This window comes from Catharus ustulatus, chromosome 17 (assembly GCF_009819885.2).
Source record: "Catharus ustulatus isolate bCatUst1 chromosome 17, bCatUst1.pri.v2, whole genome shotgun sequence".
Classification (NCBI taxonomy): Eukaryota; Metazoa; Chordata; class Aves; order Passeriformes; family Turdidae; genus Catharus; species Catharus ustulatus.
In genome coordinates, this window is record NC_046237.1 from 8889920 (window position 1) to 8917540 (window position 27621).

The window sequence follows — 27621 nt, forward strand, 5'->3', positions numbered from 1 at the left end:
CCTGTTAAGCAGCGGAGCAATGGGAAAACCCCTGGCCCAGCACCTCAGGGCAGCTCTGCCAAAAAGCCTCAGAGCATACCCCGAGTCCCTGTTCTGCTTGGCTCTGCTGGGTTTGGGCACTGCCGTTCTGCTTGGATGCTCCTCACTGTGCCTTAGCAAAGATGGGTTGAATGGGAAGGGAAAATTGCTCCCTGCAGTTTGTTTTCTCAGCCAGCTGTCTGTGAACAGCATGGGATTGCTGTCCTGGGCCAGGGAACAGGGATGAGGGGACAGGGATGAGGGAACAGGCTGTGCCCGCAGGTCACACTGCCCTGAGCCACTGGAGCCACCTCTGCTGCTGCAGGAAATCCTCACCAGCCCCTGAACAGAGCTGCCTCTGTCCCTGCAGCCTGGACAGGCAGCAAGGGCTTTGGGATCACCTGGTTCTGAAGGGAACATCCACTCCAGCTCCCTTGCAGATGTTGGGGTTGCAGGTTTGTTTATGGTCTCAGCTCTGACTGGGTGCATCCTCAGTGATCTAATCCAGGATGGTTTTCCTCAGGCTTGAAAGCAGAGCTGAGACCACAGAGTTTATGTAGAAATCTCCAAAAATCCCTTCCAGTGCCTGTGGCACTGTCTGTGCAGGGATCAGGAAGGATCTCTGTGTCAGCCTGAGACACTGAGGCAGACAGGGGACCAGTGACTTACCCAAGGTCCACAGCAAGGCCTTGGCACACCTGGGAAAGGTGTAAGAAGCACCTGGATCTTAAACCTCTTTAGTCCAAGACCTGTTTGCCAGCTCTGTCAGCAGCCCCTCTGTTTCTGATCTGATTTAAGGCATGTGGATGACAGCATTACCTAATTCTGCTCTTTTATACCCAGGCATCTGTGAGAGTAGGACTAGTCTGGCATGCTTGTGTTTTAATTAATTTTTTTAAGCAGAGGTTTTAAGATTTAGTATTTCTGAGATTCTAAGGTGAAGAGGCCTGCATGAATAATTTCTGATTCCATTTGCTGCTGCTAGTACTAAGATTTGCCAAAAGCAGCTTTTAATGGCAAGTCAACCCCATTAATCTTGAAGGGTCTGTGATATGTGTAGAGATATGAAAATTCCCAGGAAAGGGTATTTCAAGTGCTGTAGTGACCTTCTGTAACTTTGACTGTGTTATTTTAAAGCAACTTTGCTTGCCTGTGCACCATTTCTCTAGAAACATAAAAATCCAACAACCATCACAAAAGCCATTCACATTAGCAGCCTCCTTGTGAATTTTAATTAACAGGAAATGCCACTCAAGCACTGAAATCCAACATCCAGAATATCTCTGCTTTATTCCTTTGATGTTCCCCATCCAGTCCTGGACCAACATCCATATGTTCTCCTGAGACACTGGGAGGAAAATAATTTTGGTTTATTTACAGTAGGAAAGCATTTTGTCGTTGTCTTTTATCCCAGAACCATTGGAGCTGCTTTCCAAACTGTTCACACGGAGGAGCTCTCAGTGGGTCCTTACAGCAGGGGCTCTGGTCCTCACATTCCAGAGCTGTGCTCCTCAGCTTGCACTCAGCAGCGATGCTGAAATTTTGGGAGAGGCAGGGAAAGAGCCAGGAAACAAATGGAAGCCCAGCATGATAGGGAATTCAGCTATTACAGGTTAGATAGCCCTGGTTCCCTGATCACATTTATCCCTCACAAAGGATATTGCTGGGACTCTCCTGTATTTCTATAGCAGTTCCTAAGTAGACATGATCTGGCTCTGTGTTACTGTAAGATGTTCAATTGCAGGTGATTTTAACAAACAACCATCCCTAATTAGTTAATCTTTTCCACACCCTCAATTTCTCAAGTGGGCAGAATAACATGATCAACAGGTGCTGATGATACTGCCATGGAGAATTATCTTCAGAGTTAAATCATTCTACTTTAGCCCTTCATTCAACTTCTTTCTCCAGCCATTTTCTTAATCTGTACAGTTCATTTACCCCAGCCCTGCCTGGAGTACAGCACTGCACCCTGTGCCATCCCTGTCACCATGACAAGGTGACACTGTCACCACAGCTTGAACTTGCAGGTGTCTTGGCACAGGCTCACCCCAAGCACTGCAGTCTGCACTCAGAACTGAGTTTAAAACCTCTGTCCTGGTGGGTACAAGCTCAGTGCTCATCCCTAGTGCAGGTAAAGCCAGGCTCTCCCTCCTGGCAGTGCTGCCAATGGAATCCTCTGCTGTCTCACAGTTCCAGCAAGCTGCTCACGGGCATGTGGGGCTCACTTTCCTCCTGGAGTGCTAAAAAGTCAAAATCAGTGATGTTAGAAAATTTTAGAGTTTGAGCTCTACAGAGACCGGAGCTTGTCAAGAAAGCAAATTCCTTTTATACCATCCAGAAATGGCACAGAGTGGGGAAAGCATTCCTCCTTACCTTAGAACTCTCCCAACAACAGAGTATTTTTTTTTTCATAACCAAAATGAGCCAGACCTCAGGGTCCTTGAGCAGAGTGTGACCACAAGATGTCACAGTTGCTTCACTGGGATGCGTGGTCCTGCCTTTCCCGTGTCCCAGTCCTGCCCCTTTCCCACTCCCAGGTATCCCTATGAACACACACGCTGGTGTTTGGTTTTTCCCAGCTGTGTTTTGTTTGCTGGGGTTTTTTATGGCAAAGCAAACTCGTTCATTGTGTTCTGGGGAAGGTTAGGCATTTAGGTTTCTAGCTTATTTACAGATATTTATTAATGATATAAAATCAAAGTTACCCCACATTTATGCCCTTTCTGTGGGTCTAGCTGTCAGATAACAATTTTGAGTAGAGTCAGAGGAAAAAAATCTTAGTATGACTGCAAACAAACACTTCTTGGTGCTGCCAGAGTTACTGCTCAGTGTCCCCACAGACCTCAGGTGCCTTTGCCATGTGGTGCAGCAGACTCAAAAACACCACAATGTTGTGGACTTGAGAGGTTTTTGTTCTTTACAGCCTATTGTTAAATTAATTTCTTTTTCTGCCCAGAAAGCTGCCTGTGTAGCCTGGATGGGGTCCCAGGGGCTGATGCTAATATCAGTTCACTCTGAAGCAGAGCGAGGAAGGAGTTCAGTCATAGCAGAAGCTGATGAGCCTTGCAGGATCCAGCTATGGGTCTTTTGGGTTAGTCCCTTATAGAGTGCACATTGAATTCAAGACCTAATTCATGGCCTGTGCAAGCCATTGCTATGGATGCTCCAAACAAACAGCACTTTCTTTCCTGCCCGCCTGGCTGGTGCCTCTTCCCTGCTGGAGCCAGGGGCTCTCCTCTGGCCTCTGTGCTCTGGGGCACAGGAGGAAAGCTTTGCTCCAGCAGCCACAGGAAAAACAAACCCCCAGCTATTCAAGCAGAGCTGCTGAGTGGGGCAGCGAGGGCACAAGGGACTGGTGGCTGCAGGAGGGGCAGAGGAGGCAGGCACAGGGGTTTGCTCTCATCACTCCCTGTCCTCCCCTGCCTGCCCTTGCTGGGGCTCCAGCCATGTCCCCTGGGGAAGGTGCTGCTCTCCCACCTCTCTCTGGAGGGCAGAGCCTCACGTGCTGTGTCCCCAGGGGTGGTTGGGACAGGGCTGACCCAGAGCCCTTTGCCCTTTCCCGCCCAGGGGAGCATGAGAACATCCCGGGGGCCGGCGGTTCCCAGCTGGAGGGAGGGCTCGGCTTGGGACAGCAGGTCCCCATACAGGATGGGCTCAGTGGCAGCTGGGTGAGCTGTGGCACCTTTGCCCACAAACCCTGGCTTAGCATGAGAGTGTCTGGCCAAGGGGCAGGTTTGGTGGGAGCCAGGGAAGGCTCCTGTAACCCCTGAGCTCATAACTGAGGAGCACACACCGTGGTTGGTTCTCTCCAGGGGAGCAGGTTTGGGGGCTGGAGCTCTGCTGGGCACATCCTGGGGACCAGGCAAGTCCTGGGCTGTGAATCTGGGAGATTCTCAACAGTTTGGGAGTCCTGACTGTGGCTGGTTTTCTCTGCAGTGGATTTTCTGGCTATAGGGAACTCAGAAAGGTTCAAGATTGAAACTTCATCTGCTAGGATTGTGAGATGAGTCTTGAAGGCACTTGTGAACCCTGCAGGCACTTTCAGCCTGTCAGAGCAGATGAGGAGTTACCAAGTGGGTTGCTGGATCCTCTGTGCCCTTTGTGCCATGACTGATGTCTGAAAGAGGAAATGGTCCCTTTTGCTCTGAGAGATGCCAGCCCTGCCTGCTGCTTTCTGGTGGGCAGTGTGAGGAGTAGTCATCTGATTTTCCCAGGAAGAATGATGACACCCCAGGTTCCATATGATCCTTGTTCCATCTTCGTCAGCCAATGTGACTAATTTTTTTTTTCAGCTATGTGTCATTAAAAATAAGCCTTCTCTGCAATAAGAGTAAGACCAGAAAAAGTGTGAAGCCCAAGCAGTGCTGTGCATCCTGGTGCTGTTCTGTAGTGCTGTTATTCCCCAGGGTTTGCACACTTCAGGGACTGCCAGTGTTGCTGATCTGAATTGCCTTAAAACATCCTGGGATTTGAGTCCTGGTTCTCTGGTGCTGCCTTGGTTTCCTACCCTGCCTCTCCCAACAGCCACATCCAGGATCCTCTCGGAGCAATAAGGCACTGGAACATGGAGAGCTTTTGGGCAGCTCTGGGGCACTTCACTGCCACTGGGTATGTAGAGCCACCTTTAATCCCTCTCTTTTCCTCTGTCTTGATAGCTGTTGTGGCTTTTCCACAGAAAACCCCTTTTCTAGTTAAAACTGTCCCTCAAAGGATAGCTGAGGCTGCTGTCCAGCAGTGGGAGACAGGGATTGCCTGGCTGGGTTTAACCCTTGGGACAGGCTCTTCTCTCCTCCCCTCCCCTCTTCTGCTTTCTGGAGAGTCCTTCCAGATGTGAGGCCTGAGAAATTATATTCTTTCCCAAATGATGGAAATAGCTTTATGGGACATTTCATCCTGTCTGTAGTGGCCAAATTCTTGTCCTTGGAGACTTCCTCTGGCAGTGCAGCTCCAGTGTGAAGCTGTTTTCCCTGTTTGCCACTCTTAAACGTGTAGATTTGTGTTTGGCCTCCTCTTAAGAGGCAGGGAGAGCACCACTCAACTCTTGTCCATGTAACACCTTTGAAATACAGAGCTAGTCTGACGATTTCCACAGAAGCCAGTAGCCTCCTCTTTCTCCCTCCAACATCCTCTAAATAAGCACAAAAGCCACTGCCAGTGAGGTGACTCCTCAGAATGACTCTAGTATGGTTTTTATAGAATAGCACAATGATTTCCCGTGCTTGCATTAATAGAGGAGCAGTTACATAGTACTTAGTATTTATTTTTCAATAAATGCCTTGAATGTCCCTGTCCTGCAGCTGCCAGGGGAGATCTCAGCCCCAGCTACTCAGGGAATTAGAGGGAAGTAGAGAAGGGTGAGACCAGAGGCACTCAGAGGAGGACAATATAAAACCCCATAAATGATCATCTCAAGAAGCCCCTAATCAGTGTTTGAGAACCTCCTCTGCTAATACCCAGGTACTGCTCTTTTCCCAGGAGGAGAGCCCGTGTTTACTGTGAAGACTTTCTGTTCCCAAAGGTGCACAGAACTATGGCAGAGCTGTGGTGGATTTACTCCAAACCTGTCCCAGCAGATGGCAGAGAGCTCTGGACCTTGTTTCTGCAGTGTTCCTGCATTACAGCAGTGATAGGAGGCCTTTTTTACAACTGGATGTTTGCTTCCCTGGAGTACTCCTGGCACCTCTCTGTGTCCACGGCTGTCTCCTTCAGTCTGCTCCTTCTCCTGACTCTGCTTTTGGTGCATCCTGCCCGCTGTGTCTTCAGCATGATCATGCCCACATTAGGCACCAAACAGGGCAGGAAGCTCCTCTTCTCCACCTGCATCATGATTGCAGTGGTGAACATAACACCCAACATCATAAGCAACATTAAAACCATACTGCAGCTTATTAAGTGCATCTCCAAGAATTCCTCTGAGAGCCTTCTGAACTCAACTGCCCTGCTAGATACAGTTTCCTGGGAGTTTGGGGATGCAATGCAAGAAACCATTCATTCCATTTATAAGCCTATGAACGGACATTTTCGCTTTTCATTGCTTCAGAACAGCTCTTTGATTTACCAAAAAATGCACCTTGCTGGTGAGAAAATCAGCAGAGAGTTCTTGACTGTTGAGGAACTGGTGAAAGACTCTGTACGAGTAGCCAACAGACTGGCTGCTGGTTTCCTCATGCTCTGTCTCTGTTTTGAGTCCACCTGGTATTTGAAAAATTATCTCACCAACCTCCGCTTTGACAACTTCTACATCACCGAGCAGCTGGAGCGTTTGGCTGCGAACAGAAGAGCAGCTCACCTCCTGGTGGGCTCCTCCAAAAAACTCCTCCGACCCACAGGCCTGAAGCTGTCCTGGGAAGAGGGGGTGCTGTGCCTCGTGCGAGCCATGCTGCTCACCGTGGCCCTGCTGCTGATGCTGGTGGTGGTGGCCTTGGACCACTTTGCGTTCAGCGTGGCAGACACGGTGGTGAGAAAGGCAGCTCAGTTCTCTGCTGTGCCTGTCACTCTCAACATCAAATACGAGGTGAGGGCTGGCTGTCCTGTCCTGCCCACTCTGTGTCCCCTCAGGGAGGTGGCACTGGGGATTGCAGTCTTTGTTTGGGTTATTTACACAATCCCGACTTCCCTTCCCAGCAAGAGGCTTTGGGGGAGGAGGCAGTGGCACAACCTCAGCTGCTCCTTCCCAGTGCATCAAATAGCAGCAGACACACTCTGCAGGTTACAGCCCCCTGGGAGCTTGGAGGGGAGCAAACAGTGCCTCGTGTGCAGAGACATTGCTAGTCCAGGCAGCCGATGTCCCTGTGTCTCCAGGCCCCCTCCCTGCGCAAGGAGGAGGAATGGGAGCCCCTTGGACTGGTGGGTGCAAGTCCAAAAGGAAGGGAACACTGAGAATGGTTCCTCATCCTATTGCACAGGCTGCTGGCTTTGTTGTCATCCTCTGCAATCCTTTCCACACACTTCTCCAGTTTCTATTTCAATGTTCCTGGGCTTGGTGTTTTAGCTTCCCTGTTCTGCCACAGCCTGCCTCCTTCCCCAGCCCAGGATCCCTCGTGTACACCTGCTTATGATGGATTCACAGGAAAATAGTCAGGGCTTAGAAAAACCTCTAATACTCAGATATTCAGCCACTAATACCATGGTCTGGGTGATATCTTTCACCATAAATGTCACCCAGTGAATGCTGTTACGATGTGTGTGCAGTGGATGAAGGTGACAGGTAGGACTGGCTCTCACCCTGCCCAGTACTCAGAGCCTGCACATCCCTGTTACTGAGCCTGAAGTGATCACACACCTCAGTGTCCTCCTCTCAACGGTGTACCAGTGATTCCACACGCCCAGGCAGATGTTTCTGTAGTAATCAGTTGATTTTGCTTTCTTCTCACCCCATTTACATTTTAACTCTCCTTATTTCAGGTTGAAGTAGGGCTCCTGCCCTTTCTATTCAAAATTTTCGGGCGTCCTTCTGAGGAATTACTGCTCGGGGACTTCAACAAGACCTACCATCATTATCTGGTCTTCAGCTCTGCCAGCTGCAGGATCAGCCCCCCCAGACCTCCCAACCCCTCTGTGCTGCTCGTTGTGGGGCTGCTCTTCTGCATCCTGTACAGCACGGTGTTCCTGGAGACCCTGGCGCGCCGCCTGTGCCGCCACATCGCCGCCTCCTTCTTCCCCAGCTGGGAGGAGAAACGAGTGCTTCACCTGTACAGGAGCCTGGCCAGGAGGCACAGCAAGGAGCAAAACTCTGGGAAGGGTGCCAGGGATGGAAGTCAGGGGGATGACTGGCACCACAGCACAGGCTTCTGCCACAGGATCTCACATTTAATTTTCCACAGCTGGAGAAGTGTTTGGACCTTGGGGAAAAAAGGTTAAAAAAAAAAAAAGTTGAAATGTCATATTTTTGCATTAATTTGAGAAAAACTAGCTACATCTCCTTTTTTTTTTTTTTTTATATCTAGAAGGTCTAGAGTCAGCTGTTGCATATCTGCAGCACCAGGCAAGGTTAACTGAGAAATACCTGGGAGCTGGGGTCAGGGAGGAGCTCCTTTACCATGTCCACTACATCCTTGTTGGAAGAAGCACACACTTCCTTTCTTTCTTAAGTTATACCTTCAGGTAACAAAAAGGGAAGGTCATTTGACTTGATTGATTTAATTTTCAGGTTTTGTGCGCAGAAGCCTGGGTAGACCAGATGAATTTAGAAGATAGTTTATTCACCAAAGAAAGTGTCACTTCAACCTGCTGATGTAAATTCAGGATCAATATGACCATGAGAGGCACATCCTGGGCATGGCTGGTGAAAATCAGCACATGAGGGCATTACAACACCTCTTCAAAATGGCTGTTCTAAATAAAATATAAATAAAATGTTGCTGCAGGACCTCAGAAGAGAAGAACAGTCAATAAAGGTCAATTTGGTTGTTGATCTCTTTTCCCAAGTAAGAAGTGATAGGATCAGAGGAAACAGCCTCAAGTTGTGCCAGGAGAGGTTTAGATTTGATATTAGGAAAAAATTCTTCAAGGTTTACCAAGCACTGTCAGAGGCTGCCCAGGGCAGAGGTAGGGTCACCATCCCTGGGGGGATTTAAAGGACACACAGATGTGGCACCTGGGGACTTGTTTTAATGGTCCCTGGGCAGTGCTGGGTTAATGGATAAACTTCATGGTTTTAAATGCTGGGTTGTTTCAAGCTCAGAAACTGTGTTATTGTATCCCAATTAATAAATGCATCACTTGGGCAGTGTCTGAGATGTTATTTTTGATAGAGAGGCAGATTGGGCACCTCTGTAAGGACAGGGGCCAGAGGAGAGGGAGGTAAATCCCTGCCAGGTTAAAAGCCAAGCAACTTCCCAGCTTCATTTCTCCGAAGCATGTCTATCATTTTCCTCCCTTCTTCCATTAAAGTCTTCAAAGGTAATTATTTGACATAATGCACCTCAATGAGATTAAATGACTGATATTAAGTGGTAGCTGCTGCCAGATGCACTGAATTTTCTCATCTTCTGAGGTACTTGAAACAAGTATGTTTGGATTATATTTTTGTAGCATCTATCTAACAAATGGTGAATTCATCTCCCCAGGTTTTTAATGCCCTGTTGTTCTGATGATTAATCCCAGCATGTTTATGCCTCCACAGCAACTTGGGGTTTTGTCATGGTGTTTCTGTAGAAAATGCCCTGTGCTCTATTGTTTGGGTGAAAGCAAAAAGATTTCCACTGAGAAGCTAAAATTATCTGGAGCTGGGGGTTCAAATAGCTGGGAGGAGAGAAGCCCTTGAGACAGCAAAGCACCCGAGCAGCGTGTTGTATTCCAGCAAGAACAACTGGAAAGGAGTTTTTCCTCAGGAAGACTTCTCTTTTTGACATCAGCCATGTGGTCCCTGGTGCTGAATTGGGCTGCCAAGTTTTCCCCAGGCAGGGGGAACTGGCAGGAGGCAGAGCTGCTGGAAATTGCTCTGCTCTCCTGAGAGGCATTGTTCCTCAGCCAGATAAAGGTGTGACAAAACAGAAAACATTACCATTATAAAGCTGTATTGCCCACTGGAGGGGTGAGCTGCCTTGCCAGGGTTTGCTTGATGGTGCAAGAGAGAAATGCTGAATAGATTAATCAGACAGAAATGTTAATTTATTCACATATTTTTTATTAAGTACCATCAATGTACAAGCCTCGTTATTTGCTGGGGGATTTTCATCCCTCAGAGCCTCATTCTCACACCCTCACCCCTGTCATGGAGGCTCTCATTGCCTTTGTTTTCACTCAGCATATCCCTCCCACCCCACAGGCAGGAGGAAAAGGGGAGCAAGGCATTGTGCTGTGTCACTCACACAGGTCCTGAGTGTCCACCTCCTCCAAGGAAACCCTGCTGGTCAGGGCTGCTCCTGCTCTTCACCCACTGCTGTCCCTGACTGCAGCAGTGTTTCAGCACCCCTGATTCTGGCTTTGGCCATTGGGGCAGTGCAAAGGTCAGGGCAGAGGTTTGTGTGCCTGAGGCACAGGCAGGGCTGGGCACCCTTTGGTGATGGGCACCTCCTGGTGCCAATGCCAGCCCCCAGCTCTGCTGCTGCCAGGGACTGTCCCTCACCCAAATCTGCTGCAGCTCCACAGTGGAGATGTGGCCCTGGATCTGTATCCACAGCTGCCATTCCCCAGGAGTTACCATGTGAGGAGCTGCCAGCCTGGCAGGACACACAGGCTGGGCCAGGCACCTCTGCTTCCCTGGCTTCTTCTTTGCACTTACTGAGGTTTGAGGCTTCTTAATTATCCAGAGGAAAACTTTAATCATAAGAGAGAAAAGCCCATGGATTTTTTATTCCTCCACCATGCAGTAAACTCAGGGGACAGAAAGACAGTCACACATAGTTCCACCCTGAAACCCCAGATTCCCTTGGAATCTTGTGGTGTATTTTAGTGAAGGGATGGAGGTGAACTGACTGCATTTCCATTAAGTAAAATAGATGCTAAGCTCCTGCTTGTGGCTGGCTGGCAGGCAAGAATGAATGGCCTTAATATACTGAGGTGCAAGTGTAAATAATCCAGCTCAGTCTGTAGGAAAGATTTCATTCATGGCCACACATCTGCATCTACCTGAGCAGACAGGCAAGCAAACAAAAACCTCTCTCCAGAAGTATTTTCTGATTTTTAAACAAACTCCATTTTTTACAGTGTTTATCCTATCTAATAATACTATTAGATAGTAATACTATCTGCATTATATAATACTACTATTAGATAACAATACTATCTATAGCATTTGCAAATTCCATTTTTTATTGCATTTATCCTATCTATAATATTGACACTGTAATTGCAATGGAGAAGAGACACTTCCATGCACCAAATTTTAGAAAAGGACATAAATAATGAATATAAATAAAAGCAAAAAGCTACTTCATAGCATTTTGCATATAATTCATAGTGAGAAAATCCTGGCTCTTTCTACTGTAGATTGTGTCAGGGTTTCCTCTGAACTCAATGCCTCACATTTTGCAATAGAAAATTTCCAAATTAGTTTTAACCAGTTTTCAGCCTGCAACACAAACAGTGGAAATGAGGTAGAAGCAACACTTGTTATCCCAGAAGGCTGCTAAAAGCTGGGATGTGGATCCAGAAGCCAATCCTCCAGGCATGTTTCTCAGTCCCCTGATTCTCAGAATGGAGTACATCACTGATTCTCAGTGCTCAGGTACTCAGAGAAGCCCTGAGGTGCATCAAGAACCTCCAGGGTTCCCAGGACAGCACTGGCATGTTGAGGAGATGCTGAGGAAATGGATTCAGCTCACCTCCATCCCTCAAACCCTTCCCAAGGACTGAGGCAGAGGTCCTTGTGTGTTTCTTTGGTGATGAGCAAAGATTAAATCTCCAGAAGAGATGTTTTCAACACACAAACTGAACATGAAAAAGTACCAGGATTTCATACGTTTCTTACTTAGATGCTCTTCCAGTTGAACATTCTGTAATTTCTCATCTCACCTGGAAACAGCTGGGGAGATGCTTTCATATCTGAGAAGGGAGAGAGGCCAATTCTGTGAATTTATTTTCCAAGAGATTTAAAATAAAAAGGCATGACTAGTCAGGGGTGATCCATGGCTTGGATGAGAGCTTTCCCTTGAAGTAAGTTGAGAAACTGAAACAGCCAAGTTGAAAGGCTGAAAACTTCCTCTTTTGCATTAGGAATTAAGTTGTTTAGACAATAAAGTGGGAACTGTGAATTATAGGAAGGATGAGGTCAAGCCAAGGCTGGGATGGGATGAATAACTTCTTCCTTTTACCAGGAAAGGGAAGAAATTGTTCCATGTGCTCAAAGCTCTGCCCAGCCAGGGCATCAGCAATGCCAGGCTCACAGCCACAGTGGAGGAGGGAGGAACTTTGGTCCCACCTAGACCTTTCCTAAAACAGATGCCTCAAACCATGTGAGTTTTGCTGTCTCAGGAGCAGCTGGTGATGCCTGTGTGGTCCTGGGCTCTGCAGGAGGTGAGTATGGTGCTCTTGTTGGGGCTGATGGGAGGAAGGAGTTTTCTCTGGCATTAGAATAAATTCCTCTAAGAGCAGGGAGAGATTTGCCTTCTGTCTGGACACTGCAATGAGCCGTGCACACAGGAAAGACTGAAAAAATACTTGAAACCACAAACTGGGTGGAGGCTCCTGAGCAGCAGGAGCTGCTGCAATTTCACCATCTGATCTTTCAGACTATCCAGAACAGCTCTGAGGAGGGAAGGCTGATGGATCAGAGACATTCTGGGGGGAAGATCTGCAGCAGCAGGACCAGAGAGGTCGGCTTTAGTCAGGCTTTTTCTGTCCTTTCATGGCCTGGACAGCTGTGTAGGGTGCAGTGATGCAGTTCAGTGAGGAGGAACTTTACAGACACAGTTCCAGTGTTTCCTGGGTGTTTGCACCAGTGCCAGCTAAGGACTTGGAGTATTTTGTCACCCCCATTTTGTCACACCTATTCAGTGTGACATCCAGTCATGGTGTGAGCCCAGACCTGGATACCAGGTGAGGGTGGGCTCGTGTTTGCTCCCTGATTCACGTCATGGCTCTGCCTGCATGGATGGGGAGCAGGAGCAGAGCTGGAGGCTGCTGTGCTCATCAGGTGTGCAGAGTGTGCTGTACCAAGTGCTTGTTGTTACAGAGTTATGGTGTTGACATTTAGATGTCACAGAATATGAAATAACCCATAATTAAAGTCTAATTGTTCTGCTGGAGTTTTATTCTTTCATAATATTGCATGAAGAGCTTTTATCTCCCCCTAGCATTATCGTGGCTATTATCCCCCCAGGATGCCCTCCAGCATTCATCCACCCTGATTGCTGTTCTGGGAGCTGCCAATCTCTGTCCTGACTGCAGGCACACCCTCCCCTGCGTGCTGGGAGGGGAGCACTGGGATGAGCACTGGGATGGGTGATTGGGGTAGGATGTGCCACAGACACTGCCCCAAAACCACAGCAGAAGATGTGTCATTTTTCACAGCACAGCTCCAAGCCTTGCCTGTTCTGGCAAAGTTTCAATTTTGGTTGCCCAAACCACAGCTTCCTCTTACAGACACAAAGACTGGGACTCCCAGGGCTTTGTGCTGCCCTGAAAGCCAATGCTTCCACCTGCTCCTCTGTTTTTGCTTATCCAGGCAGATTTCCTGGAGGATGAGCACGCTGGAGCAGGTGTTTATTGGCAGAGTTTATTGGTGACAGCAAGAGCTGTGAACCCTGACCTGCTGCTGTGGCTGGTGCTGCAGGGGTCATGGGGTGTGCAGGTGATGCCACCCATGGGTGCTGGGCTCAGTGGGAGGGGAAGGGACATTCTGGGCCCATTCTCCCATGGCACCTCCAGGCTCCCACATTCAGCCCAGAGCAGCAGTGCTGGTGACACGGGGTGGGGAATCCCCTGGCACAAAGGATGACAATGTTTGTTTTCACAGGCTTTGCAAAATACACTGTGTCCCATGCACACTTGCCTCACTCAAACCTGCACAGAGCATCCTTGCATCCTTCCCATTCTGGTAATCTCTGCAGTGCTGGATAAATCCCCAGTGGTTTGGTTCATAGACTTAGCAAATCATCAAATCAGTCCAATGCATGTTGCTGCAGATTTTTTTTTTTTTTTTTTTTTTTTTACTATTCAGGCTGTTCAGCACTTCCAGGAGCTACCTGGAGCAGAGTTTGAAGGATGCACCTCTTAAAATGTTAGTAGGGACAGTTCACAAACTGTACTCTGAAATGAGAGGCTGGCCCTGGCCAAGCCCCTCATTTGCAATACTTGTTTTCATCTGTTTGACAATTTTGGAGAAGTGAGAGGCTTTTTCCTTGAGGTCTGACTGCAAACACAGCAATGAAGCAGGGGAAGGGAGAAGGGATAATTTTCCTGTTTGTGAAAGTGGCCCCACTTGACTTTCTTTAAAAGCTCAAATTATAGTTAATAGCTGAAGAAAAGTCACCAGTTCTTTTGTGTCCTGAAGGCATTTGCAAGACACGGTGCATCACAGATTTAATGACAACAGATCTTCAAAAGAGACAATACAAACCAGAGAGGGAGGTACCCAGAAGCCAGGAGGAGACTGCCAGTGAGACAGGGATGAGAGGATCCTGAGATGACCCACAGAGCTGCCTGTGCTCCCTGAACCTGCAATTAAAAACCATCCCTGTGCCCAGGAGAGCATGGGGAAGCATCCTTTCCCTGTGACCCAGGCTTGCTGTTGCAATGGGAGGTTGGAGCTCCTCAGCCCTGGCACCACCAGCTCCATCAGGCACCCCTTATCCTGCTACCCCAGAGAAGAGCCTGGAGATACTCTCATCTGCAAGCCTGGAATGGTTTTACCCACAGAAGACTACATCACTGCCTTCCTATTAATTGTTTTCCATTCCTTCAGCCTTCAGCATTTTCCATAATGCTGCTCCACATCACACAGGTCTGATGCAGCCCAGCTCTGGGGGCTGCTCCTCTAGGGCTGTTCACAGAAATCAGTAGAAAACCACCAGGGTGTTGGGGTTTTCTCCACATTTTTGTGTTCATGAAGCACAAACCCTGATCGGTTTTGCATCTGTTTAATTCCTTGACAGCTGCCTTTTTGGCTTGATCTCTGAGAGCAATAACCCAGAAAGCCCCAAAGCAATTGACTTCTTGGCTGTGACTTTGAAACAAGAGACGTGTGAAGGTGATTTTGACATAACTTCTCTCTCCTTTGTCTTTCTGATCGAGCAATAACTGCTGCTTCTGTCAGACTGACTCATACCCCATCTCTATTGGCACTTGTCAGCCCTCAGGCAGAGCCACCTGCACCTCCCTGCCTGGTCCCTGCTGAGTGCAGGAATGCAGCAGTGGGAATCACTTCCCACCATTACTGGCAATTCAAATTTTGGCCATTGCCTAGGGGCCTAGACCCTGTAACCGGTGTATCAAAACCACTTGTAGTTTCTGTAATTTCACTTCTCCACATTCACTGGCACCACACGGACACAGCTCTGTGCCCCAGCTCTAACAGCAGAAGTTTTATGGGTTTAATATTTGTAGCAATGAAGCTCAAGGGAACAGAAAGAAGTTTTTCACAGATTTAGGTAGGAGAATCACTTTCTTTTAGCTTTCTTTGTTTCATATATAAAGCCTCACAGTTCTTTTCTGTTCATAGGACTAAGGGAGCTGCGCAGTGAGAGGGATGAGCTGCAAGAAGAATTCATGGACATCCAGTGTTGAACTGCCTGAGCATCCAGCCTGTCACAGTGCTGCTAACCTGGCCATGGAGCTGCACAGACACCCCTTCCCAAAACCAGCCCTGCCAGCACCCAGGCCTTTCCCATCTGGGGACCTCAGGAAAATGAGGACTTCTCTTTCCTGATGTTTCAGAGAGTGGGTATGGCAGGTATTCACAGAGGATGGCAGTGCCAGGCAATGCCAGCAGAGAAGGAAATGCTGATGTGCTAAGAGAACAAAACACGTAATGTTAGTTTAAAAAAAAATCAATGTCTTTGGCCATCAAAACATTTAGATTTAAGTCAAGCTGGAAGAAAATATTTTATGTAAGTGTGAAGCTGGGTAGCCTCTTAAATACACTCCTCAGTCACATCCTGAACATCACAGTTACTGAAGGAGTCTGTAAAGGGAATATTAACCAGTCATCACAGCAAACCTCACAATTTTGACAACAAAATCCCCCAGTGAGTGCACTGGGCAGACCCACATTCCCTCCCAGCCCAGCCCAGCCTGGTGATGGACACAGAGCAGCTCAGGATCTGGCAGGAGGAGCTGCTTCAGCAGGGTGCTTTAATGCTGTTGTTATCTGCACTAATAACTGCTGGATTGTCAATGCACAGAGCAAAGCAGCCAGGAAATAATTACCTGCAATTATCCTGCACAGTGTTCCAGGTCTGAACCAAAACAAAGCTTTCTCCAGCATCTGCAGGAGCTTGTCTTGGTTTTGTTTCCTGATCCCACAAAGCAAATTCCTGGAATGGATTTGAGGAAGCAAATGAATCCCAATTTCCTTCTCAGGACATTTGTGCCTTCTCCCCTCCCACACACAGTTCCACATTCTGAGGACTCCCAGCACCACTGTGAGACAGCAGCAGTGGGATGGAAGTGCTGGAATTGTGTCTGTGTTAGAGTCACCCCAGAGCACTGGAATACACAACCCTTGGATTATGTGAGCAAACACACTCCCAGTCCTTCCACAAAGGTGCAGTAAGGGACAGGGGCTGCCTTGCCTCCCAAATCTGGGGCTGTCGAGGGCAGGGGTCAGGCTGGCCAGGACACAGGGGAGCCCTAAGGAAACCAAATGGAAAGAGAAGAGAATAATTGTCCTTTAAAACTCACCCAAAGGTGAATGAAATATCATGGGATGTAGTAAAAAACTACATGGATTGTTGTCTGCCAAAGAGCAGACAGGGCAAAAGGGAAAATACTATTCGCCACAGCAAGGCAAAGCCTGGGGATGGAGTGCTGCTCCTTGGATTGAGGCAAAAGGCATTTTATCCACCCAGGTTTGTGCAGCTCAAGTTTAAAAAACTGCCTGTGAAACACTGGACTTGAATCACCCAGCATTGGAATGATCCTTCAAACTTTGGGTAGGTGCCTCAGTCTCTGGGATCAACAGGACACCTCTGCCTTTAATTGAAATCTAATCTAATCTAATAAAAAACAGAGTTCTCCCCTTGTCCATTCCTCCACTCCAGAGGTTAGGGGGTCCTTAGAACAATTGCTCTTTCAATTTCAAAATGCATTTTGTGACAGATTGCAGAAACATTAGGAACAAGCATGAAGCTGGCAGCAAATCATGGCTAATGCTGACCATCAGGGAGACTCTGGATCTCCCAACCTGACCACCAGGGAGCTACCAGATACCCCAGCATCATTGCTGGAAAGATTTGGAATCTCCCAGTCCAGGTGGTTAAGCCCTCTCCCTCAGAAGTGACTGTGCTTGTTTGGGACAGGGATGGTCACAGAAAAGACAGCATGAGGATGTTCAGGGAAGGCATTCCTCTGCCCCAGCCCAAGGGAAGCAGGAAAGGCTGCGGATCTCACTGGCATGAGGAATAAGGGACTCCTCACTCTCAGCTCTCCTTGCCCTGGGGGAACAGCCTGTGCTGGGCTGGGGACACAGGCACCCACAGACCGGGGTGCCGCTCACTGCTGGGGAACTTCCACGCCTCCTCACCCGGGATCTCTCACCTGCACCCTCCTCCTCCTCCTCCTCCTCCTCCTCCTCCTCCTCCTCCTCCTCCTCCTCTCCTCCCCGCGGTGCGCTAGGACCCGGCGGGCACAGCCGGGGGATGCCGGCGGGAGGCGATGCAAGGTCCCGAGGGAGCCCTGGGGGCTGTGGGCAGTCCTGGGGGGTTCTCGGGGGTCCCGGCGGCTCAGACGAGTCCTGCAGGGTCCCGGACACTGGCGGGATCCTGGCGCTCCCTGCCCCTCCAGGCGCAGAGTTAGCAGGGGACAGGGATGCAGGGAGCAGTGCGGCTGCAAGACTTGGGGTGAACGGTGGAAATAAAGGGAGGGAGGAGCCAGGAGGGGCGGGCAGGCGGGGAGGGGGCTCGGGGCAGCCCCGGCTCCGCCGCTCGGTGCGCGGGGCTGCGCTGCAGGCACCATGGAGAACGGCTCGGGCAGCCAAAACCAGAGCCTGGGCAGGATGCCCCGGCAGCCCCTGGAGCTGCAGGTGGTCACCATCCTGCTGGTGCTGCTCATCTGCGGCGTGGGCATCGCGGGCAACGCCATGGTGGTGCTGGTGGTGCTGCGCACCAAGCACATGGTGACCCCCACCAATTGCTACCTGGTGAGCCTGGCCCTGGCCGACCTCATCGTGCTGCTGGCGGCCGGGCTGCCCAACATCTCCGAAGTGGTGGCTTCCTGGGTGTACGGCTACGCCGGCTGCCTGTGCATCACCTACCTGCAGTACCTGGGCATCAACATCTCCGCCTGGTCCATCGCTGCCTTCACGGTGGAGCGGTACATCGCCATCTGCCACGCCATCAAGGCGCAGCTCCTGTGCACCGTGTCCCGCGCCAGGCGCATCATCGCCTCGCTGTGGCTCTTCACCTCGCTCTATTGCCTCATGTGGTTCTTCCTGGTGGACACCACCCAGGTCACCTTCTCGGATGGGGCGCAGGTCATCTGCGGCTACCGGGTCTCCAGAAGCCTTTACATGCCCATTTACTTCTTGGATTTTGCCGTCTTCTATGTGCTCCCGCTGGGGCTGGCAACTGTGCTCTACGGCCTCATTGCCCGCATCCTGTTCGTGAGCCCCCTGGCCGGCACCCCGCAGCACCCCTGCCTGGGCTCCCTGCACCAGGGCAGCTCCCTCGAGCTCTCCGGCCGGGGCAGCAGGGGTGCGCTGAGCTCCCGCAGGCAGGTAGGGGCTCCCCTTGGCAGGGCAGCTCAGGGCTCCGAGGGGCGTTCTGGCAGCGGGCAAGGTGCCACACTTTGTTTGCTTTTGTGGAGGGAGTGGGGAGTGTTGGTTTGCTGCAATGGAGCTCAGCTGGGGTCTGGCAGCACAGATGGGCTCCCCCTGTTTTGGTCGGGCTTGGCAGAGCAGGACAGCTGGGGAGAGGCAGGAGTGCAGGCACTTGTGCTGGCTAATTAATTATTGATCAATTATTGAGGGCTGGATCACGCTGTGCCAGTCGGACTCACCTCTCAGTGTCCTGTGCAGGTGAACTCGGATTTAAAGGAGCAAAGAGAAGGGAGAACTGTCTTCCCTTGGATCCCAGTCCGTGCAGCTGGGATGTCACAGTGTCACAGTGGTGTGTTTGCATTTTGGTGATTCCTGTGTCTCTCAGCTACCTGCTCTCTCCCCATATCCTTCTCCCATCTCCTTCTGTCCTCATTGCTCGTCCTTCTCTGTTCACATGGACCATCACTGCCTCGTGTCCCATCTCTCTGGACAGGTCAGTACCTAGACATGGGACAATCCCATTCTGAATAGGCAGGGCCTATTCAGCTTTCCTTCTAAAGGAGAGGGCTCAATCTGGGAGTTTGGCTCTAGTCCTTAAAATCATTACTTCTGAAGTGATTTCCAGATAACCCAAAGTAGACTTCAGCCTGCCCTAAAGCCCCTGTGTTTGCAGCTCAGTGGCTTGTTGCCTGCCTTGCACAGGAACCTCCATTCCCCAGGAGAGACGAGTCAGGGTCACAGAGGGGAAGCAAACAGCTCAGAGGATGTGTATTTCTTCATGAACCGCTAAATGTTTCCACTCCAGCTTTTCCTCCCTTTTTCTGTGGAAGGTTTAAAGCAAGTGCTGACTTCCTCAAATTTGCCTGCTCTCCCATGAACACTGGCTGCTGCAGGAGCCTTGGGGAGGGTGTTTGGCAGTGAGGGCTGGTTGATGGATCTGTCCTTCCAGAGCAGCTGCTGGAGGGGCTGGAGGGGCTGTGCTGCTCCCCCTGCAGTGTTGTGCTGTGGAGTGGCACAGCATGCTCCAGCATCATTGGGACAAGTGGCTGCTGGGGCACTCCAGCTCCTGGAAACACCTTGTGCTCTCTTTACTCTTACACCAGAAGTTTACTGGAGATTGTCCCTACCTCCCTAAATACTCTAACATGCAAAGACTTCCTCTGAATGGCCTGACATCACAGTGCTGCCCTCATAAGGAATAAAGATGGCACTAAGTTTTTAAACTGTAAAGCAGTTTTCCATAGTTTCCAGTTGGGTGTGTGTAGCTCTGGAGGTGCCTCAAGCACTGTACTCTGAGCAGAGCACGGGCACTCACATCAGCATTTCTCCTCTGGTCTCTGTAGGGAAACTGGCTCTTCCAGACCCCTGGCAAAGGTCCTGCAGAGGCTCTCTCAGAGATGCCCGTTTTTCTCCCCTGCCTGGATGGCTGCGGGAGATGTTCTGTGGCTGTGCTCTTACACAACCCCAGAACTGCACTGCTTTTGGGGCGTGAAGATGCTGCTGTTCTCTCACTGGTGCTTCTAAAAGCACCTAAATCCTGAGCAGGACAACACAAGGTGTGAGCTTTGCTGGATTTATCACTTCTGTGAACACCTCCAAGTCCGTATTTCTCCTCCCGGAGAGGGACCACTAGAGGGAGTGGGATTCCTAAAAAAAGGATGTACAACTCAGAATGATGGTGCAGGAGCAAGGAGGGAGGATACCGGCTGGGGAGAAGCATCTGTTGCTTCCAAGAGAGGGGCAGAGGCTGGACACAGCTTTGTGAGACACCACATGTACATTCTCTCATTCCCAAAAGGCAACAAACTGTGACAGCAAACAAGCTTCAGTCTTAGCAACAGCCTCAGCACTCACTCTATCACTGCAAGATCTTATTTTTGGAAGTGTCCTCACATTTCCATTAAACTACACACAGCAAATCCCTTCTATTTTAGCCATAGCTTGGTAGTAGTCCCTTTCTTCTTTAGGGAAAGTCTTGTTGCCACAAGTAATGACTCCCAGATTCTACTCATGGCATTACAGGAAGGCATAGTTTCTTTTGATGAAGTAAAAAAACACCTCAAGGAAAGCTGAGAGACTCTGAATGTGATCCCAGTGCTTATGTCCGAACTAAGAACTGGATTATTGCACAACTCCCCTTCTGCCTTTTGAAACACCACTGCCTAGATATGCATGTGGCATCAGTGTTTAGTCATATTTTCCTCCTTGGGGATGTGTGTATTTTGTTAGTATTTGTCTGAGGAGGATTGTCACTTACCAAAAATAGCTGTTGAAATTATTAGGATGACTGGTGTTTCAGTCCAAAACCCCAATTTGCTAAACTAGCTTATGTTGAGCTGAGGGCAATTACTGCTCACTTCTGAGTTTTCAGTTTCTTTTTGTTCCCAATATGTTGATGTAGTACTCCCCTAGTGTGCTGAAAATTGAAGTAACCCATGGCAAATAGCTAAGTATGCCTTATATCAGCACAAGAAATATAAGATTCCTGACAGTCTCCTCTACGTCCAGGGTTGCTCTGTACCAGGAACAGTATAGGTGATGTAGGAAACAAGGAAACCCTAGGGAAGGAGATGAAGTGTATCCCAGGGCACCTCTAAAACTGAGGTTCCCACTTTAGACAAGTATTTTCCCCATTCATTTACCTTTATGTACAATTTTTAAACTTGCTTTCTGGTACAGACATTCCCATGGTTATCCCAGCCCATTTCAAGGATGGTGAATACTTCTTCTAAAGAGATTTAGAGGCTCTTCAATGGTAGATGTCAACTATAATTTCTGATTTTATTTATGCAATATTATTTCCTGATTAAAATGGTGTCAGCAAGAAACAGCACCATGGCTTGGGTGTTTCTTTTAAACGTTTAGAGACACAAACTAGCTGTCTGCAGCAGTGCTCCAGGTGGGGAAGCTGTGCTGGAGATTTAGCACCTGTGGCTGTTTCTCTCCCCCCAAGGTGACCAAGATGCTGGCCGTGGTGGTGGCTCTGTTCGCCGTGCTGTGGCTGCCGTACCGCACGCTGGTGGTGGTGAACTCCTTCGTGGACCCTCCCTACCTGAACACCTGGTTCCTCCTCTTCTGCCGCCTGTGCATCTACCTGAACAGCGCCATCAACCCCATCATCTACAACCTCATGTCCCAGAAGTTCAGGGCTGCCTTTAGGAAGTTGTACAAGTGCCAGGAGAAGAGTGCTGGGCACCCTGCCCCGTCCATCGCCCCGGTGTACTACAGCGCTGTCAAGGATTGTTCTCACAACAGCTCTGACCACAACCTCACCGAGCAGGAGGATCTGAGCAGGCTCCCTGCACCTGCAAGGGAGAATAAACAAATCCTGTGAGCCTGAAACAATGCAGGCAGTGGGATCTCTGAGGCTGTACTCGCTGTGCTGGGAGAGTGCCAAGAAGAATTGCTTTGGTGTTGCAGCAAGCTTCATTCAATATTTCTTCAGGGCATTTAACAAAACATATTGTTATAGGCAAATGAATTTGCTTTTCCTTAGCTCTAATTTATTCTTATTTGGTGAAGTGTTAAGTACATGTCAATATTTAGCATCTCCAAAGCATCTGTTGTTAAATATAGCAGTGTCACCCCATTTTGTGTTATGTGCAAGTGCTGAGTTGGGCCAAAGCATTGAAAGGAATCCCAGGAACAGAAAGACATTCAAGGAAAAAATACACCTCTTTTTAGAGTGGGTGTCTCCTACCCAAATGGACATGCCTGTAACACAGACACCCCATGGAAGCTGCTCCTCTGGAGACCTTTTGAAGTTAATGGGAACAATTAAGCACTGCCCGTGTCTCCTCTCATCTCTGCATTCTCCTGTGAGGAATACACATCCCTACAGAGGAGATTAATGCCTCCAAGATACGAGGCCATTGACTGTAAAGGGACTCTCAGGGGAAGACTCCTACATTAGGAATAACCAAAGTTGGGTGTCATGAGCTTCCTGTCATGTTTCTGGAAACGCTGCAGTGCTGGTAGCAACCCAAGGTGCAGACCAGATGGATTTGCTACAATGAACTAATAACCAACAAACTAATAATGAGTGTTCCCTAATGTAACAGAAGTACTTCCAACGTCGTGGTCTGAGTTTCTTTTGGATAACTTTACCTTTCCTGTCCAAATTCCTCTCCTTGCTGGAAGTTGTACTCTTGTACAATGTGGTGTAGTCATGTACCACAGAGCAGTGTTGCTCTCTGCCCCAGCTAGGTGCGTTTCAATGGCAGGTGAAGAAATTCTCTTATTTCCTGGGAATAACTTGTGAAGTCCATTAAGTGTTTTGTGACTATTGACACAAATATTTATTGCTGCTGTCATCTTGTAAGCAAAGTAGATATTCATACCTTGCAGCAGCTAGGAGACCAGCCCAAGGACACTTGCCCCAGACTTGCAAGAGACTGTCTGGACTATGAGTAAAATCAGAAAGATTATACATGAGCCAAACCCTAGGGCTCTTGCCAAATAAAACAAGTGTCTGCCACCAGTAAACCTCAAGTGACTGTGAAGTATTATTTGAACAGCCAATGCAGCCTCACTAGTCAACACTGGCTTTCACCAAACTATTGTGTTAAAGAGTTTAGAATTTTGCATTCACTCTGTATGGATATTTGTGTGTGGTATTTTCAAGGGCACAAGATGTTAATTAACCATTCTACATCTACAGGAAATCACTTTGCTGGATGAGTCAGAACAAGAGCTCAAGTCCCGTCAGCGTGTTGGAACTGTCCAGGACATACTTTGTTGTGTGTAGGGAGGTTTTGCATGTATGATTATTATATTGCATGATATTAAACCATCTATGTTGCCCCTAAAATGGACATAGGATGAGGGAAGAGAATATTGGCTTTCTGTTATTATTTTAAACATAATGCATTTGGAATTTAAGGATTCATGCTAATTTTGGAGTGTTTTGTGTATATTGTATAATGTGATTTTAGGAACAGAGTTCCTATTTATTGTTGTTAAGAAAGTTGTGCACAGAGATTTGGGATTTACTTCTTGAAGAAAATGGAGGTGTTTTTGCTAACATGTGAGGATTTGCTTGTAACAATCTTTTTTATTGTACAGACATTTTTCCCCCCCTTACAACAGATTTTTTCCTTAGCAGCTCAGAACAAGCCATTGATAAAAGCATGTGCAGACAAACCAGAGCAGCAAGGATCAGGGTGAGGTGGAGCAGGGGGAAGGGGATCCCTGGTCCTCCCTGGGCCTTGAGCACAGGCACCATCTTCTCAAGGATGGGCTGTGCTGTGTCCTCCAGCCCTTCACCCTGAGGCTGTGAGCTGAAATGTGGGAGGAGGATTTACTGCCTGGGCTTGGAAACCTGCATCCTCACCTAAGGCACTCCTCAGGCATGGCATGTGCAGTCTGACAGACAGCCTTGATCTCCGTGAACACAAGGAGCACCTGAATTCTGAAGTATCTCCAGCAGGATGTTTTCCACCTCCTCATCACATTTCCTATCTTTACTCTTCCCCTTTCTGCTTCTCTCCCAGATGGAGACACCTTAAAAGCATTATTTTCTTATTTAAATTTCACCCTCAGGGCAACAGCTAATTGATAGTTCTGAAATATTTGCTCAACATACTTGAGATTCAATTAAAACCTGGTTCTCTTCTCCCTTTCTGCTCTTAGCTGCTAAGTACTGCATGACCCTTTGCTATTTTTGAGAAGTAATTGCCAGATAAATTCTCCTGGAGCCATGAGATCTCCAACAAATGCACCAGAGCATTAAACTCTGTAGATGAGGAATGAGTTCCTGGTCCTTCCCCCTTCATGTATTCTGACATTTTAGGAGGAGCTGAGAGACTTTCAGGTGGAAGTGGAGGCAGAAGGTCAGCACTCAGCTTGCTGAGGAGATGCTGGTTGAGAGATGCATGCTGCTGGGAAATAAATCACAAGCAGAAAGGAATTAAAAGAAATAACTCATCACTGTAATTTCCTTTGGATGTTCAGGGTCTGAATAAAAACCTTAATTCCTTGTAAGAAATCAGAGAGCTCCCTTGAAGTTTCAGCCTGTATTACCTCGTACCTTGCAACATCCCACCCTGCTCATAAAGTCTCAAGCTGTAGTTTACCCTCAGCATTTATTTGTATCAACAGCATGAGTGTGGGCTGGGAGTTTATAAACATGCCAGTAAATAAAGAATCTATTGCTCCTAAGTAATCTATCACATTAAAGTGCAACTCAACATGATCTAACCTGTTACTCTCCTAATTAAAGCTCATTATTTCTAACCCCTGCCCTTTCAGGGGTTGTTAACCTGGTAAAACACCATCTGGTTTCTTCAATTACAAACAAGTCAGTCCCCTGGCAGGAGAGGAGGGATCTGGCAGTGCTGCAGAGCCCTGGGGTGAGGAGAAGAATTTGTGAGTAGTGCAGAGAGGGGGATGGAGGAGGCAGAGGCTTGGGGAAGAGCTGATGGGAGAGTGGAGAGTGAGGTTCCTGTGCCCACAGCTTGGCTGAAGCTCCTGGCATTCATCAGGGAGTTTCAGTTTAGGAGACACCACATCCAGCACTTTTACCTGAATTTGGCTGGTCCCAGTGAGAGAAGCCACACAGTAATTGCCTGTATGCAGGGCACGGATGGGACCTCAGCAAGGGTTATTGACTCTGGCAAAAAACACAAATTTAAGATTGTCTTCTTTGTCTCTAGATTTGGGTGATGGGAAATTGGGGAAATAGGGCATCTATGCTACCCAGTGTCACAGGAGAGTGGCCATGCAGGTGTTTTTTTGGGAGAGCCTGTCCCCTATGATGCTGGTCAGCACTCTGAAAGCCAGCCTGCTCCAGGGCCAAATTATTGAGTGACCCACAAAATACCAAAGTTCCCTAAAAAGATGGATTAAAAGACCATGAGGGCAGCCAGCACCTCCCTGCAACCAGAGCAGGCTTCCACTCTGTGGTACCCAACCATGTTTCTAAGATAAAATAGTGGTGCCTTTAAATGAATAATATTCAGATCACCAAAGAGGATGCTTAAGAGCAATTGCTTAAATTTTTAAGAGCCACAAGGAAGGGAAGACCACACATTAGGGAAAGAATCAGATGCAGCCCTTTTTCAGTCTGGTCTGGCCCCAGCTGTTTCTTTGAACTAATTAGTTCAAGCAGGTCATAAAATTAAAGAGCTGCTAATAAAACCTGGGGATAGTCCTACAACAATATGAATGTAATCACTCACAGCTACTTGTTTACTTTGCAATTCCTGTTTCCCAAGGCTTCTGGAGGGCTCTTGGGCCAGCGCTGCCCCCAGACCTGCATCCAGCTTGCACTCACTCACAGGCTGCTCCTCAGGAATCTTCAAAGCAAGGCAGGAGTTCCAGAACTGCCCTGGGACACACAGGGGATCAAGGCTTGCCAGACCTGTGGGACTGATGTTAATTTACTAAAATACCCCCAGTTTAGCAGTTAACCAGCCCTACACATTTCTGTCCTGCCAGGGTCTAAACGAAGATTTCAATGGGAGGGCATTGCCTGTGCCCCAAATCTGGGGTGCTTTCCCACGTACTGTCTGAGGGAGGGAACATGGTGGCAACACCACAGGTCCCATGCCATGGGTGATGGGCAGAAGTATTAAGGACAATTTGTGCTTTATAACTGATGAATTTTCTTTAATAACCACTCCATGAATTGGGCTCTGAGTGTGCTGTTTCTTTAGAGACAGGGGATGCTGTGAGTGCACAAGTGGCTGCTCACTGCTCTGCCAATAGGGAATTAATGCCTGAAAACACAACCTGTGAAGCCTGTAAGAACTTTTCCCTCTCAAGGAGAAGGCCCTGGGGTGGCCCTGATGCTAACATGGTTTTGAGGTCCTTAGCAAGGACCCACTGGGCTCCCAAGCTGGCTGATCCTGTCCTTGTGGGCACAGCGTGGGTGGTTGCTCAGAGGAAGTAAATTAAAAGCAACTTTTTCCAGAGGAAAGGGTTCCATGGTAAGGCTCCTTGCTGCCAGCCCCAAGCTGGGCATGGGATGCCCTTGCTGGGGTTGCCTGTTCCCTGATGCATTAATGCTCCTGGGGCTCAAGCTACCTTCCTCCAGGAAGGGTTATGAAGCAAAGGCGGTGGTGTGGAGCCAGACCCATTCCTGGCTCCAGGGCCAGAGAGGACCACAGGAACCCTTCTGCATGTTTCAGCACCTTCTCAGTGTCAGGGTCACCTTCACCCCAGCTCTGACCCTTCCTCTTGTACAAAGATGAAGACCAAAAGGGGGCTCCTGAGAGCCCCCATGCCTCACAAGGACAGTGGAGAACAGCGTGGCTGTCCCCAGGATGCCTGGGCAGGTCACTGTCAGGGGACACTGGGGCTCAGATTGCACCTTCCCTCCCACCAGTGGAGGGCAAGGCTCCTGCCCTTCGACACAGGATCGGGCCAGTGCCTTTAGCCTGCTTCTCACATATCAGACACCTCCCTGCCTGCCCTTGGGGACACTTGGCTGGACACTGTGGGGATGTTATCCCTGAAACCAGCAGTTATTGAGGCAGAGAGCCCAGCACTGTCCCCCCTACCCTGGGGAAGCTGCAGAATTTTTGTTCTGCCTTTATTCATGCTTTTAAAGCAGTGTGTCATTGCTTCAGCAGCAGAGCCACCTCCCTCCCTACTGCCTCTGTAAGACATGAGCCAAAGACCTGCTCCATTCATCAGCCTGAGATTTATGAGGGGCACAAGGCTCCAGTTACCTTGCTGCCCCTGACTGATGAATGAGATGTAGCTGGTTCCTTCCATACCAGAAGCAAAGCAAGCCCAGAGGAGAGTAAAGCCATCATTTCATCAAATTCCACTCCTTAAGTTTCTAGCAGGGCATGAAATCTGCCCTGAGACCCCTCACACTCACAGAAGCTGGGGCAGCACTCCTGCCCATGAAGGCTGAGCCTGTGTCCCACCAGCCTCTCTGCACAGCCTGGCTTTGCTCATGAGAGACACTCCAGAAATAGAAAAAGGATTGAAGGCTTCAGCTACTCTGGATTCCTGGGCTGGAGCTGGGCTCTGCTCATCCATCCTCCCCCAGACATCACCCAGCTGCCATTTCCCTCTGCCTCCTGCCTGGCTTTCCTCTCACCCAGACTGTTTCAAGAGCAAGAGGATGGGGCACAGGCAGTGGAGAATCTCTCCTCCCCAAAGCCAGGAGGAGCAGCCAGTGATGCACAGCTCAGAACGAGCTTGGCAGCAGCCCTGAGGTCGGGAGGCAGCACAGGGACCTGTCAGCATGGCCTGAGCAGGCTCTGGGCCAGCGAGCTGCCTTTCCTCCT

General features: G+C 48.9%; 2 protein-coding genes across 2 annotated transcripts; both read left to right on the top strand.

Moving 5' to 3' along the window:
• Window positions 1-1781: 1781 nt before the first annotated feature.
• On the top strand, window positions 1782-8531 carry LOC117004134 (osteoclast stimulatory transmembrane protein). The gene is made up of 3 exons (XM_033074635.1): window positions 1782-4629; window positions 5497-6535; window positions 7426-8531. The coding sequence occupies exons 1-3, from the start codon at window positions 4586-4588 to the stop codon at window positions 7879-7881; spliced, it is 1539 nt and encodes a 512-aa protein (XP_032930526.1). The 5' UTR covers window positions 1782-4585; the 3' UTR covers window positions 7882-8531.
• A 9027-nt stretch (window positions 8532-17558) lies between these two features.
• LOC117004128 (thyrotropin-releasing hormone receptor-like) lies at window positions 17559-24562 on the top strand. Its single transcript, XM_033074628.1, has 2 exons — window positions 17559-18337; window positions 21333-24562. Exons 1-2 carry the CDS (start codon window positions 17576-17578, stop codon window positions 21711-21713), a joined length of 1143 nt encoding a protein of 380 aa, XP_032930519.1. The 5' UTR covers window positions 17559-17575; the 3' UTR covers window positions 21714-24562.
• The last annotated feature ends 3059 nt before the right edge of the window (window positions 24563-27621 follow it).